The following is a 13,349-nucleotide window of genomic DNA, read 5'->3' as shown; positions in this document are numbered from 1 at the left end:
TCATGTACATTATCATGTTTCATGCAGTGTATCCTGTATATCCTGTTAGATGGTTGTGAGGGGCAGCAATGTCACAATTTGTTTTTGTCTCTGCTATTGGTTCTGGGTTTATTATTTATCTGCAGTGCTATTGTGTTAATTGCTTATCTTTCAGTCATAAATCATGTTTAGAAAATATTTTGTTATATACTTTAGCAAGAGAGTGATGTGAGTCATTAGAACTACTTGTAGCTGTAATCTTTCTGATGGCGCTTAGAGGTGGGAGTGTTGAGGGCAGCATACGGGATATTTTCGCCAGCCTTTCTGTGGTTAATGACTTCTGGGATTTTTTTTTTTCCACCCCTTATTATGAAAATTGATTTCTTTGGATACTTTAGAAAAACCTAAGTAATTCCTACTGGGGTCCATGTGGAAAAAGTTCTTTTTATGTATGAATTTTTAGGTTGTATATACTCTCAAGAAAAATTTTCTGTAACAATAATCATGTATTCCAAAGATACTGTTTAGCTTTTCCTTTGTGTGACTAATGTTAGACATTGAGTTTAGTTCTTTGCATTTATGAAGGGGTTTTCAGAAAGATACTCTCCCTCTATATAGTGAATATTATTAGCAAAAAGTTTATATATTCTTTGTTCAAAAGGTGATTAAAAACCAGACAGGAAATGTTGCTATTGCTTTTTGGTTACCTTGATCATTTTTATCTTCCTTAGAAAAATTAGTAAAAGCATATTACTAATACAGATAATGGTTTTAAAGTGCATTTCTTGAAGATAGTAGAATTTATTTGTTTAATGAGGATCAGTTAATTAATGATATTTGATCTATTGTGGTGTGGCTAACATTACTACTTCATAGAATGTTGTTAATTAAAGCATTTAATTGGTTCATTTGTGACATTTGATGGATACAGTTAAGCATCACATTTAACATTTGTCAGGTTAATATTCCTTTACTGGAATATTTGCCAAATAGAAACACTTAGTAAGATAACTATAAACAAATAAATAGTTTGACTTACAGATATTTGCCATTTCCTATGTTCAGGAAATTTTGTTAATAAACATATTTTTATAAATTGTGTTTTATATATAATTTGAAGTGGCTACTGTACACTTGCTAATTACATGCTCTGTTGTAGTAAAAAAGAATTGAGTTATCAAACTAGAAATTTGCATGGACTTGGATCAGGAGTTCTTCCTATACATTTTTAATTTGAGATGTTCATTATAGGTAGTTCTGAGGGCTCAGAATGGTTAGTATTTCATCTTCGTGACTAACCATTATGATAGGGGTGGCAGAACCTCTCACGGAAGTTTCAGGAGTTCTTACAGCTGGAAGAGGCCATGTGTGGAATAAGACATAGATCTCAAGGAGCCTTTTCTGATCTCAGCTCTTCCTGTGTTATTTTGCAGATATCTAATATTCATACAATGATTACAGGTGTTAAAAGATGAATTCAGTTGAGTAAATTTTAAAGATTTTATTGGCTTTATTCAAGGATTCGTGAATTGGGTAGCATTTCATCTAGCAGATAGAAAGGAGCTGTGGAAGAGCAGTGCATAATGAAAGACTTCTGTAGGCAAAATAGGGTGGGGCAAGGAAGTTACTAGTAGAGTGAGTTGTTTGAGGCAAGGTCATCTTCCTTTAGGGAATGGTTGGGGTCTGTCAGTCAAATAACCTCACTAGTGCTGACCAAGTAATTCCAGATGAACTGGTTTAAGATTCTAATCTTGGGAGAGGTTGAAACTATAATTGTTAGGTATTAACTCCTGGTTTGGTGATGTGGGCTTAGTCGGGCTTAGTACAGGTGACTTCATTTTGGGCTTGTTGCCTCTGTATTTTTTAACACAGATCTCAGAAACAGTCACTTGAATGATTCAAATCAATATTGACTTAATGTAGGAAAGATGTTATCCCATTTCCCTAACTTGAACAATTGAGCCTTTACACCTGAATTCTGCATTTAATTGTATCATAAACTTAAGTGTATCATAAACAGCTATTTAATTAAAAGGTGAAAGAGCAAATCATTATGCCCCATCTTGGAGAAGTTCTTATTTAGGAAAGAACTATTAAATTCTAACCCCTGAAAGCATCCATTTTACAGTACTGATGCTCACCTTTATTTTCACCTTTTTAATTATTTCTAGATTTTAGAAGAAAGAGAAAAAAGAGGAAAACCAAAAACCACATGAAATCATTTATTCAACTGGCAATTTCCCGGTCCCAAATCCTTTATTGAGCTTGACTTTTCATATGTATTTTCATTTAACATCAGTGGTACACTTTGAAGCAAGAGTTTTTTCATAGTTCTTAGCTGTCTTTCAAAAACATGAGCTTTCACTTTACTTTCTTGTGTTTATTACAGGCTTTCTTAGAAATGGCTTCTGAGGAAGCTGCTGTTACTATGGTGAATTACTACACTCCTGTTACTCCTCACCTTCGAAGCCAGCCTGTTTTTATTCAGTATTCCAATCACAGAGAACTTAAGACTGACAATCTACCTAATCAAGCTGTAAGTATTGAAAGCATTTAAAAAATTAGCTACAAAAAAAAAAAAAAAAGCTACAAGAATACATGGTATAATAGCTTAAGATTAATTTTCTATTTCTCAGAGAGGAAAAAATCATGTTCCTTCCTGTTAGGATGCTTTATTAGTAAAGATTATGTATGTAAATTCTTACCTGAAGGCTTAAGTAGTGCCATTTAGAAATACGTTTGAAGTTGCGGTGCTAGAAATGACAGATACTGGGGGTATAGCTCAGAGGCAGAGCATTTGACTGCAGAAATGGCAGAAATTTAGTTTGCCCTTGAAACCTTTTTCATGAGTAAGAGAAAAACTTACATTCTTATCTCTTAAAATTTCAAGTCCAAAAGGAACTTTTTATAGGATACTTAGAATATATAACAAAGGCATTAAGAATTTCAGTGCCGCTTCTATTTGATGTTAACATTTAGGATGTTAATAAGAATTTGTATAGATATGTTCATTAAATGGTTTTTGACTCTTCTAGGTGAATGTGGAATGTAGAATATCAACATCTCTAACCTCATTTTTCAGTTTTTATTTTGATATAGTTCATATTGACTATAGTTCATCTTTTGTGTCTCTCCAGGTTGATTTGTAGTAGCTAAAATAGTAATTTGAAGTTACTTAAGGGTAAGAAAAATTGATCCACAAAGCAAGAAAGAGGTTTTTTTATTATGTTATGAGCATGTTTGGGCCCTATAGTCTTGCTCTAGGTAAAAGAACTCCTCCAGCCCTTTGATTCTGTGCTGAAAGTCATTATAGTGCAAGCTACTGAATTTAAATTAGTTTTCCACATTTTTAAAACAAAGACTTTTTCTGTGCATAATCCTTAGCTTGTTCTAAGAGATATTAGTGGCATATAATAACCTATATAAACTTAGTAAATGAGATGTTAGACATTTTTAAATAGTGTAGACTTTTGTAAATGAAAAATTGACTTCAAAATTCTAAATAGCATCCATTCTCATGGTAAAACATTCAAATAGTCCAGAAAAGTAAAAATGACAACAACAACAACACAGTTGTCCAGAGACAACTAATTAACATTTGCTAACAGTTTGGTGTGTATTCCTTCTCTATCCAGGTGTATTATTATCTGTGTATATAATTTTACATAAGTGGAATCCTAATGTTTTGAAAGCTCATATTTTTTCTTTATAATGTGTCATGGGTATTTTTTTGATGGCTATAAAGGCAGAATTCACAGTTTTTAAGTGAATGCATAATACTCCCTTCTATAAGACAGCCATAATCTATCCAATGTCTTGTTAATAGACATTGAAATTGTTTCCAATTTTACACTTTTTAGAAATAGCACTGTAGCAACATTCTTACATATTCTAGCACACTTGCAACATTTTCTTACTAGTTAACATTTGTGGCAGTGAAATTGCTGGGACTAAGCATATGCATATTTTATATTTTGATATACGTTTCATGATTGCTTTTTTTAATGTTTATTTTAGAGGGAGAGGGTATGTGTGCAAGTGTGGGGGGGGGGGGGGTGGGCAGAGAGACAGGGAGAAAGAGGACCCGTAGTGGGCTCTGTGCTGACAGCAGAAAGCCCAATGGGGGGCTTGAATTAATGAATGGTGAGATCATGACCTGAGCCAAAGTCAGTCACTTAACTGACTGAGCCACCCAGATGCCCCACATGATTGCTTTTTTTAAAGAATATGTGCCAGCTTAGGGTGCCACTCATATGTGTAAGCAAGCAGTTTTCCTGTCATCTTTATTAGAGGATGAAATCATATCTTATTGTTTACTTAATATTTATTTGATAACTTATAAAGTATAGTGATTTCTGTTGATGCAGTTTTTTTCCCCATTTTTAACACTGTGGTAAATTACATATAAAATTTACCATTTTGACCATTTGTAAATGCCGAGCAGCATTAAGTACATTCATATTGTGCAATCCATCACCACCATCTTTCTCCAGAATTCTTTCACCTTGGGACACCAGGTCATGATCTCATGGTTTGTGAGATTAAGCCCTGCTTTGAGCTCTGTGCTGACAGTGCAGAGCCTGCTTGGGATTCTCTCTCACACTCTCTCCCTCTCCCCTTCCTCCTTCTCTCTCTCTCTCTCTCTCTCTCTCTCAAAATAAGTAAATAAACTTAAAAAAATAAATTCTTTCACCTTCCCAAATTGAAACTCTATGCCCTAAACGCTAATTCCGCATTCTTCTGCCCCCCTAGCCTCTGGCAGCCACAGTCTACTTTCTGTCTCTGAGTTTTGTCTACTAATGCAGTTTTAAAAATATTTTTACACAATAGTCAAATCTCTTGAGATTGTATTATGGTTTCTGATTTTGATACCATGCTCATCAGGACCTAGTATACCAACATTAAAAAAATTGTTTTTGGGGTGCCTGGGTGGCTCAGCCGGTTAGGCGTCCGACTTCGGCTCAGGTCGTGATCTCGCGGACCGTGAGTTCGAGCCCCGCATCGGGCTCTGTGCTGACAGCTCAGAGCCTGGAGCCTGTTTCAGATTCTGTATCTCCCTCTCTCTCTGACCCTCCCCCATTCATGCTTTGTCTCTCTCTGCCTCAAAAATAAATAAACATTAAAAAAAATTTTTTTTAATTTTTTTTTACCTGTCTTTTCTTCTCATATTTTTATGTTTTAGTTGTTTTTATTTAAATGTTTAAATTTTTGTTTTATTAGAAATATTTTGGAGGTGGGGAGTGAGGGTAGGCTTTGATCTCTTTTTTAACTCCCATTGACCAGTTTCTCCTTTATCGTTTTTTTGAATAACCCATTTATTATCTACTTATGTGAAACTTGTTCTTTGTCATGTTCTAGTTTTCTGTACATTTGCTGTACCTACTTAAAACATGCATGTATACCCTTCTTAGACATGCGTACACATTCTGCTTGCCTGGCTCTGATATGCCCTTATGTCTGTGCTACTCACATGGTGTGTACTCCATGTCTAATCCAGACTACCTTTTGTATTCACTTCTGTTCCATTCCTGTTTTCACGTCCCTAGAGCTAATGTCTTCAGTATTAATATTTTGTAGGGCAAAGCCCTCTTTTATACTCTTTTTTCAGACATTAATTAGCTATTATATTTTACTTATGTCTCCATATATAATAGAATTATTTAGATAACTTCTACCCCCCCCAAAAAAAAAACACAATTGGAATTGGGTTGATTTTATAGATTAATTTGAGATAATTAACATATTTATATTGCTCTATGATTCTTTTGAGGAGGATGTATTTTGACTCCTGTCTTTCACTAGAGTTTTAAATTTTCATTCATGTAAGTCATGGCAGTTTTCTTATTAGTGTGATTCCTAAATATGTTAGAATAAGTCTTGAACAAGGAATAAACAATTTAATAAAACTCTTAAAGACTGGATTATTCTAAAGAGAAACTGTGAGGCATTCCAGTTGCTTGGCAACCAAAGCCAGCTGAAATGACCTAGTTCATTCTTCGATAGCCTTGATTTCTTCCTATTGCCCTTTCCATTTTGTTATTTTTGTGCAATTTTTATACATTGATGTTTGATAAAATGTAATAGTTTTTCTTTTATTCAAAGTCCTACACCAAAGTTGAAGTCAGAATTTAAGGTACTTGTTTGCATATATAAAATGTACCAAATGTCTTTTTTTTTCTGACAGCCCTGGGAAACTGATAAATTACTATTTCATTATCTTTTATTCTCTGAATAACAAGGTAACCCAAAACATGTACATAACTTCTTTTCCAGCCTATGGACATACTTGCCAGAGAGGGTCAGGTGAATATCAAATATTTTTTAAATTTTATTTATTTATTTGAGAGAGAACACAAGCAGGGGAGAAGTGCAAAGGGAGAGAGGGAGGGAGGGAGGGAGAGGGAGAGTGAGAGTGAGAGAGAGAGAGAGAGAGAGAGAGAGAGAGATATCTTAAGCTTCGCAGTCTGCACAGAGCTCAGCCTGGGATCATGACCTGAGCTGAAATCAAGAGTCAGCTGCTCAACCAACTGAGGAGCCCTTCAAGTATCTTTATCTTTTTGTTTAAACTAAAATTATAGTTGGGACACCTGGATGGCTCAGTCAGTTAAGCATCCAACTCTTGGTTTTGGCTCAGGTCATGATCCTGTGGTTTAGTGAGTTCTAGCCCCACATCAGGCTCCAAGCTGACAGTGCAGAGCCTGCTTGGGATTCTCTGTCTCCCTCTCTCTTTGCCCCTCCCCCACTTGTGCTTGCTCTGTCTCTCTCAAAATAAATAAATAAGCTTAAAAAATATGTAAACTAAAATTATAGCTAAAAAATTTAGATTGTATTTTGAGGTACAGCATTTGAGAAATGGTTTTATTAATAACCATCATTAGGGTATAGACAGTTTTGTTTTATTTTGTTTTTTACCTTGTGGGTGGACATTTATAAATCTGCAGAGATAACCATGGAAAGATTTTGCCTAAAAATGTTTTCTTAAAAAATCATCTAACTCTACACTTAAGGTCTGTGCATTTTATTGTACATTCATTTCTATCTCAATTTTAGAAATGTCTTTTTCACGTTATCCAGACATGTTTAAATTTTATATGAAGTCTATTTGTCCTCCCCTCACCTTGATGAAATACTTGCATTTCCAGTCATGCTACTGCTGTTTCCTTTATTAAGTTATTAAACTATTCCAGCGAGTTTGTTTAGGAAACACTTTAAAAATTATCTCCCATAGTAGGAATTCTGCTGCCTCATAATTTTTAGCATCAAATACACAGAACATAAATCTTCTATGTGAAATAATCTCTTTATATTAAGAAAATATTTCTCATTTTCTCCCACCCCCAACTTTTCTGTTGTCCTCTGTGGAGAGTGTGCCTCAATTTTATTTTTTTTTTACTTGAATGTTTTGTCTAATTAAAAACGGAAACTACAGAGTTATTTATTAAATAAATCTGTCTTCAGGTGTTATTTTCTCAGGTTTTTATTGTCAAAAGCATTTCTTGCATGCCTGCTGCTCAGAGACCTTTGTACTCAGTGCTCTGTGAAATACTAATGCAGAATATGTTGAGAACTCTAGAATGATTAGCACAATAGGTACCGTGGCTTCTCCTATTTCTCTGTTGTGGTACCCCCCCATGCCAAAAAGGATGAGTGAAGGAAGAGGAGCTATGATAAAAATAGTAATATCAGTAGCAGGAAGCATATGTGTAGAATTGTTTAATAAAAAAGATTGGTAGAATGATTGATGGCATAATGAAGTAAAGTCAGCAAGGTTAAGTTTACTTTTGGTTGTGCAGGCTTAGTTTTGTAAAGATTTAATCCTCCTGATCTAAGAAAAAAAGAACCATTGTTCCATTTAGAACTTCTCTATGTTGAAGTCTTTGCCTAGACGTTCTAGAGTTATGTTTGGTATGGTAGCTGCTGGCTACATGTGGCTAAATTTAAATAAATTTAAAAATGAAAAATTTAGAGGTACCTGGCTGGCTCAGTCGGAAGAGCATGTAACTCTTGATCTTGGGGTCATGAGTTCGAGTCCCACATGTTCTTGTCTGCTAATTCTACCTTCTGGGTCTTTTTAAAATTAATTATTAATTGACCCACACCTTCTGCTAATTATAGACTCAAAGTGGAAGTCTGAATCAGTTTTCAAACTTGAAAACAATAGAACCCATTTTCCAAATAAACTCTTACTGGGGATCCCAGTGTAAAATATATGAGATAAACTGCTGTTTCTGAGGCAGGCTTGGGATGCTCAGTATTCCATACACATGGCTGTTTTTATAAGAGCACAGTTTTGAAAACAAATGATATAAAATTTTCAAATAATTACGCATACATTGTTCTCAAAGATAATGATGTTTTAGAAACTGAATGTTGGGCAGTTTGAATATTACCTGATACATAAAAATCTATATGGCCTAAAAATGCTGGTAAAAAGTATAAAAAAGGAGTTGTATATAAGCATAAAAGTGGAAGTTGTTCTGGGGCACCTGGGTGAGTCAGTGGGTTAAGTGTCTGACTCCAGGTTTCAGCTTAGGTCATGATCTCATGGTTCATGGGTTCCAGATCCCCATCAGGCTCTGTGCTTCTGGTGAGAATCCCTGCTTGGGATTCTCTCTCTCCTTCTCCCTCTTGCTGTCTCTCTCAAAATAAATAATAAACTTTAAAAAAAAAAAAAGTGGAAGTTCATCTATTAAGCATACACAAAGTTAAAAGCCAATCTTCAGAAAGATTCTTCTTTTAATGTTATTTGTCATAGCATAATGTCTCACATTAGAGAGATGATATAATAAACTAAAAATTAAAATAATAAAAGCAAAACACAAGAAATGTTAATTTAAAATTGGAAGTGAATATAATATGTAAAAAAGTGGTGATTTTTTTTCATTTTGTGGCACAGACTAATTATCACCATTCTTAAGGAATGATGAAAATGGAACAAAGAGATTGATGAAAACTTGCATTTGATTTCATTAATCATTAACCGTGCTTTTTTCCCTTAAATTTTCCTTCCTTCACCCACTTCATTTTCTAAATAATGGTTTTAAATTTTGAGGCAGTCATAAAATTGAAAAAGAGTTACAGATACAATACAAGTTTTGATTTCTTTAGGCATTTATGAATAAGTTGCTTACCTGATCAGTCTTCATTGTCCAATATTTTAGTGTGCATTTCCTATAAGCAAGGACATTTTCCTACACAACCAAAATATATAGGTCAAAATTAGGAAATTGACATTCAGTCCTCAGTCCCCATTCAAGTTTTGCCTATCATCCCAGTAATGTTTGTTAGAGCAAAACAAACATTATTTAGAATCACATGTTCTGTTTAGAAGTCACATCTTTTAGTGTTCTTTAGTCTGAAACATTTCCTCAGTTTTTGACTTTAATGACCTTGATTTGACACTTTGGATAATTACAGGCAGTCTGTCGTCTTGATTTCCCTCAATTTGAGTTTATCTGGTATTGCCTTGTGATTACATTCAGTGTATATAGTTTTGACAGGAACATTGTAGAAGTAATGTCCTTTTTTTCTCATTGCATCATATCAGGTGGCACATAATTTCAGTTTGTTGCATTACTGATGTTGTGCTCTTAGATTCCTTGATGAGGCTCATGTTTGGCTTCTCCACTGTAAAGTTATGACTTACAAAGGAGGAAAGAGGAATATTTTGGGGGAAGGTACTTTAAAGCAGTATATATATACTTCTTACCAACTGTCAACTTATACCAGTATGGATTTAAGGTTTCCTGTTTTATTTGATGGGTTGTTATTTTTTACAATCACTATTTTGATTCTCAAACTGTCCTATATTTGGCCAGTGGGAGCCCCTTCAAGAAGCTGTCTTCTATCTTTTGGCATGTTTCCATAAATATTTGAATAGTTCTTTGCATCCTAGTAAAAACAAACAAAAAAAACCAAAGAAACAAAAAAGTTACTCATTTTGTACTGTCTTTGCTCCAGCTCTGGAACTCGACTTGTTTTAGGGCACTCTGGTCTTTTTAGTGGAGCATGCTATTTCGAAACTCGTCTGCCGAATGAAATCTTGCCATTTGCAACAATATGGATCTACCTAGAGGGTATTATGCTAAGTGAAATAAATCAGACAGAGAAAGACAAATGTGTGATTTACTTATATGTGGAATCTAGAAAATAAGTGAAAAACAAAAAACAAATTCTTAAATACACAGAGCAAACTAGTGGTTGCCACACAGGAAGGTGGTTGGGAGGAGGGTTTGGCAAAATAGGTGAAAGGTATTAAGAAGTGCAGACTCCCAGTTATAAATGTCATGTAGATAAAAAGTACAGCATAGGGAATATAGTCAATAATATTGTACTAGTGTTGTATGGTGGCAGATGGTGACTGCATTTGTGGTAAGTATTGAGCAATATATAGAATTTTCAAATCACAGTGGTGTACACCTGAAACTAATATAACATTGTACGTCAACTGTAATTCAATAACAACAACAAGAACAATAAAAATAGGAGACGTTTCCAGGAGTTTGACAGAAGTGGGGTTCAGAATTGTGTTTGAGACATTTTCAGATTTTCATCAAGTGTTTAAGTACCACTGTTTACAGTCCTCTGTGTGACTCCAGACAAACCATTTAACCCATCTCAGACTCGGTTTTCTCATCTGAAAAAAATGTAATAATACATGCCTCGTAAATTGTTGTGAGAATTAAAGAGAGTTGTATAGTGAATGCATAGACTGATACCTGCAATTAGTGCTCCGTAAATGTTCTATTATAAGTAAATATTGTCTTTTTGCTAAAAAAAAAAAAATAATAAAACTTTTCTGCCTGCCCCTGCTTGGGTTCTTACATCCTATTTTAGGCTGCCCCACCATTGAATTACCTTCTTACCCCAGTCAGGCCTTCATGGACCTCCTCTTCACCCTGCTTGGACTGTCTTCACTACATTGGTTCACACCATGTGGACCCTTTCCTAACTCTCCTTGGGCTCTAACAGTCCTGCCAGGCTATTCTCTTCTGGATGCATTTCTTACCCTTTTCATATTCCTCAGGTTTGATGTCTAGCACTGAACCACCCCCACACTAGATACCTTTCTTAGCTTGTTTGGGCTCAAGTTGCCCTTGCCAGGCAGCCTACTATGTAGATGCTGTCCTCATCGCTCAGGCTCTGATGCTTATGCCAGGATGCCTTCCTATAGGGATGCATTCCTAACCCCCTCTGAACCACCATAGCTCCATATTTGCATCTATCATATGCCACCCAAAGGTTTTATTTTTTTTTTTATTTTTTAAAAAAAAATTTTTTTTTTTAACGTTTATTTATTCTTGACACAGAGAGAGACAGAGCATGAACGGGGGAGGGGCAGAGAGAGAGGGAGACACAGAACCGGAAGCAGGCTCCAGGCTCTGGGTCATCAGCCCAGAGCCCGACGCGGGGCTCGAACTCACGGACCGCGAGATCCTGACCTGAGCTGAAGTCGGGTGCTTAACCGACTGAGCCACCCAGGCGCCCCGAAAGGTTTTAGAACTCAGTGGTTCAGGGAGGGAAAAAGAAGAGGGACTTGAGTGGTTTTTAAGTCATCTTTAATGTTACTTTCACTTTTTTTTCCTGTTATTTAAAAATTAGGAAATAAAAATCATCTCCACATTTTCCTCTTTTTTTTTTTTTTGCCACGTGTTTTTTTTCATTTCTTCAAGTAACTTTAAGTACCTTTCTTAAATATTGTGTCATTGTGATAAGAAAGCAAGTCTTTTGAATCTTAACTGATTACAAATTTAGGATATGTGCATCTAGAGAAAGTAGATATGTATTTTTTTTCCTTATTTTGGATTGTTTTATAGAGAGCCCAAGCTGCACTGCAGGCTGTCAGCGCTGTCCAGTCAGGAAGCCTGGCCCTTCCTGGAGCTCCTACCAATGAAGGCACAGTCATACCTGGGCAGAGCCCTGTGCTCCGAATAATTATTGAAAACCTCTTTTACCCTGTTACTCTGGAAGTTCTTCATCAGGTAAAGTGCCTCTTAAGAGGCAAATGTGACCTCTGTAGCTTTTGATGTTTATATCTTAACTTTCTTTTTTTTTTTTTTTTTTTATTTTGGCTGGTATATATGTTTAAATAATAATAACCTTAGGCATCCTGTTTTATGTAGGAAATAGTATCTATTAGAGATAATTTTTTTTTAATGTTTATTTTGAGAGAGAGAGAGAGAGAACACAAGTGGGGGGGACAGAGAGAGAGGGAGACACAGAATCTGAAGCAGGCTCCCGGCTCTAAGCTGTCCGCATAGAGCCCGATGCAGTGCCCGAACTCGTGAGCTGCGATATCATGACCTGAGCGAAGTCGGACGCTCAATCAACTGAGCCACCTAGGCGCCCAGAGATAACTTTTCTATAGCTTCATTTTTCTAACTTAAATACTTGATATAAAAGGGTATGTAAGAAATTCTTTTTTAAAAATACATAAGCATGAAAATGAACAAAGCATAGAATCCTATTAAAAACACACTGATAGTAGTTATTCTATTAACTCTTTCTTACATTTGCGTATTTTCATTTTAAAAACTCTGAAAGTATGTGGTAACTCTTCATGTATAAAATGGAAGTATCATGTTAAATACTGACTGATGGCCAACATAATTTTCATAGACTACCCATTAATATGTCCAAACTGTTGTGATAAAAGGCACCCCACCACATCATGGCCTACTATGAGAGTGTCGAATTTAAGAACTGGAAGGTAACTAAGTTACATAATTTTGTAGTGAATAAAACTGAGAGATAATTAAATATTGTAGAGAGTAACTGAAGAGACAGTTAGAACTCAAGCCTCCTAATATGAAGTCCAATGTTGTGTTTTGTATGCTTGTTATACATATATATGTGTGTGTATATATGTATATGTATATGTGTATATGTATATGTGTATGTATATATATATGTGTATGTGTGTGTGTGTGTGTGTGTATGTATTTCCAAAAGAGGGCAAGAAAGAAGAGGACAGAAGATCCAAGGCAGGCTCTGTGCTGACAGCAGAGAGCACAATGTGAGGTTTGAACTCATAAACTGCAAGATTATGACCTGAGTCAAAGCCGGCTGCTTAACCAACTGAGCCACCCAGGCACCCCTGCTTGTTACAGTTTTAACTAATACTCCATATATACATATCCTCAAAATGTAACGTACAATTACTTGGTATCTAGCCCAAAAACTTCAATTAGTTTTTGTCCTCTTTTGCTGCATATTGATTCCATTCCCTCATACTTGTCAAGCCATACACTGTAATGTTAAAACACTAAAACGGGTACCTGGGTGGCTCAGTCGATTAAGCATCCAACTTCAGCTCAGGTCATGATCTCCTAGCTTGTGGGTTCAAGCCCTGCATCCACCTCTGTGCTAAC

General features: G+C 35.5%; 1 protein-coding gene across 6 annotated transcripts in view; it reads left to right on the top strand.

Moving 5' to 3' along the window:
- The window catches only part of PTBP3 (polypyrimidine tract binding protein 3), a 121,448-nt gene that overhangs the window by 62,451 nt on the left and 45,648 nt on the right, over nt 1-13,349 (top strand). For all 6 annotated transcript variants that reach the window (XM_047067942.1, XM_047067950.1, XM_047067933.1 and 3 more), the window contains 2 exons: nt 2,369-2,515; nt 11,796-11,960. In XM_047067942.1, coding sequence (XP_046923898.1) covers nt 2,369-2,515; nt 11,796-11,960 — 312 coding nt within the window. The remainder of the gene's footprint in view (nt 1-2,368; nt 2,516-11,795; nt 11,961-13,349) is intronic.

This window comes from Lynx rufus, unplaced genomic scaffold, assembly GCF_022079265.1.
Source record: "Lynx rufus isolate CCGP_SWC_20201006 ecotype Redwood Valley unplaced genomic scaffold, mLynRuf1.p SCAF_10, whole genome shotgun sequence".
Taxonomy (NCBI): domain Eukaryota; kingdom Metazoa; phylum Chordata; class Mammalia; order Carnivora; family Felidae; genus Lynx; species Lynx rufus.
Note: the sequence above shows the minus strand (reverse complement) of the source record. Positions and strands in the feature narration are given on the sequence as shown.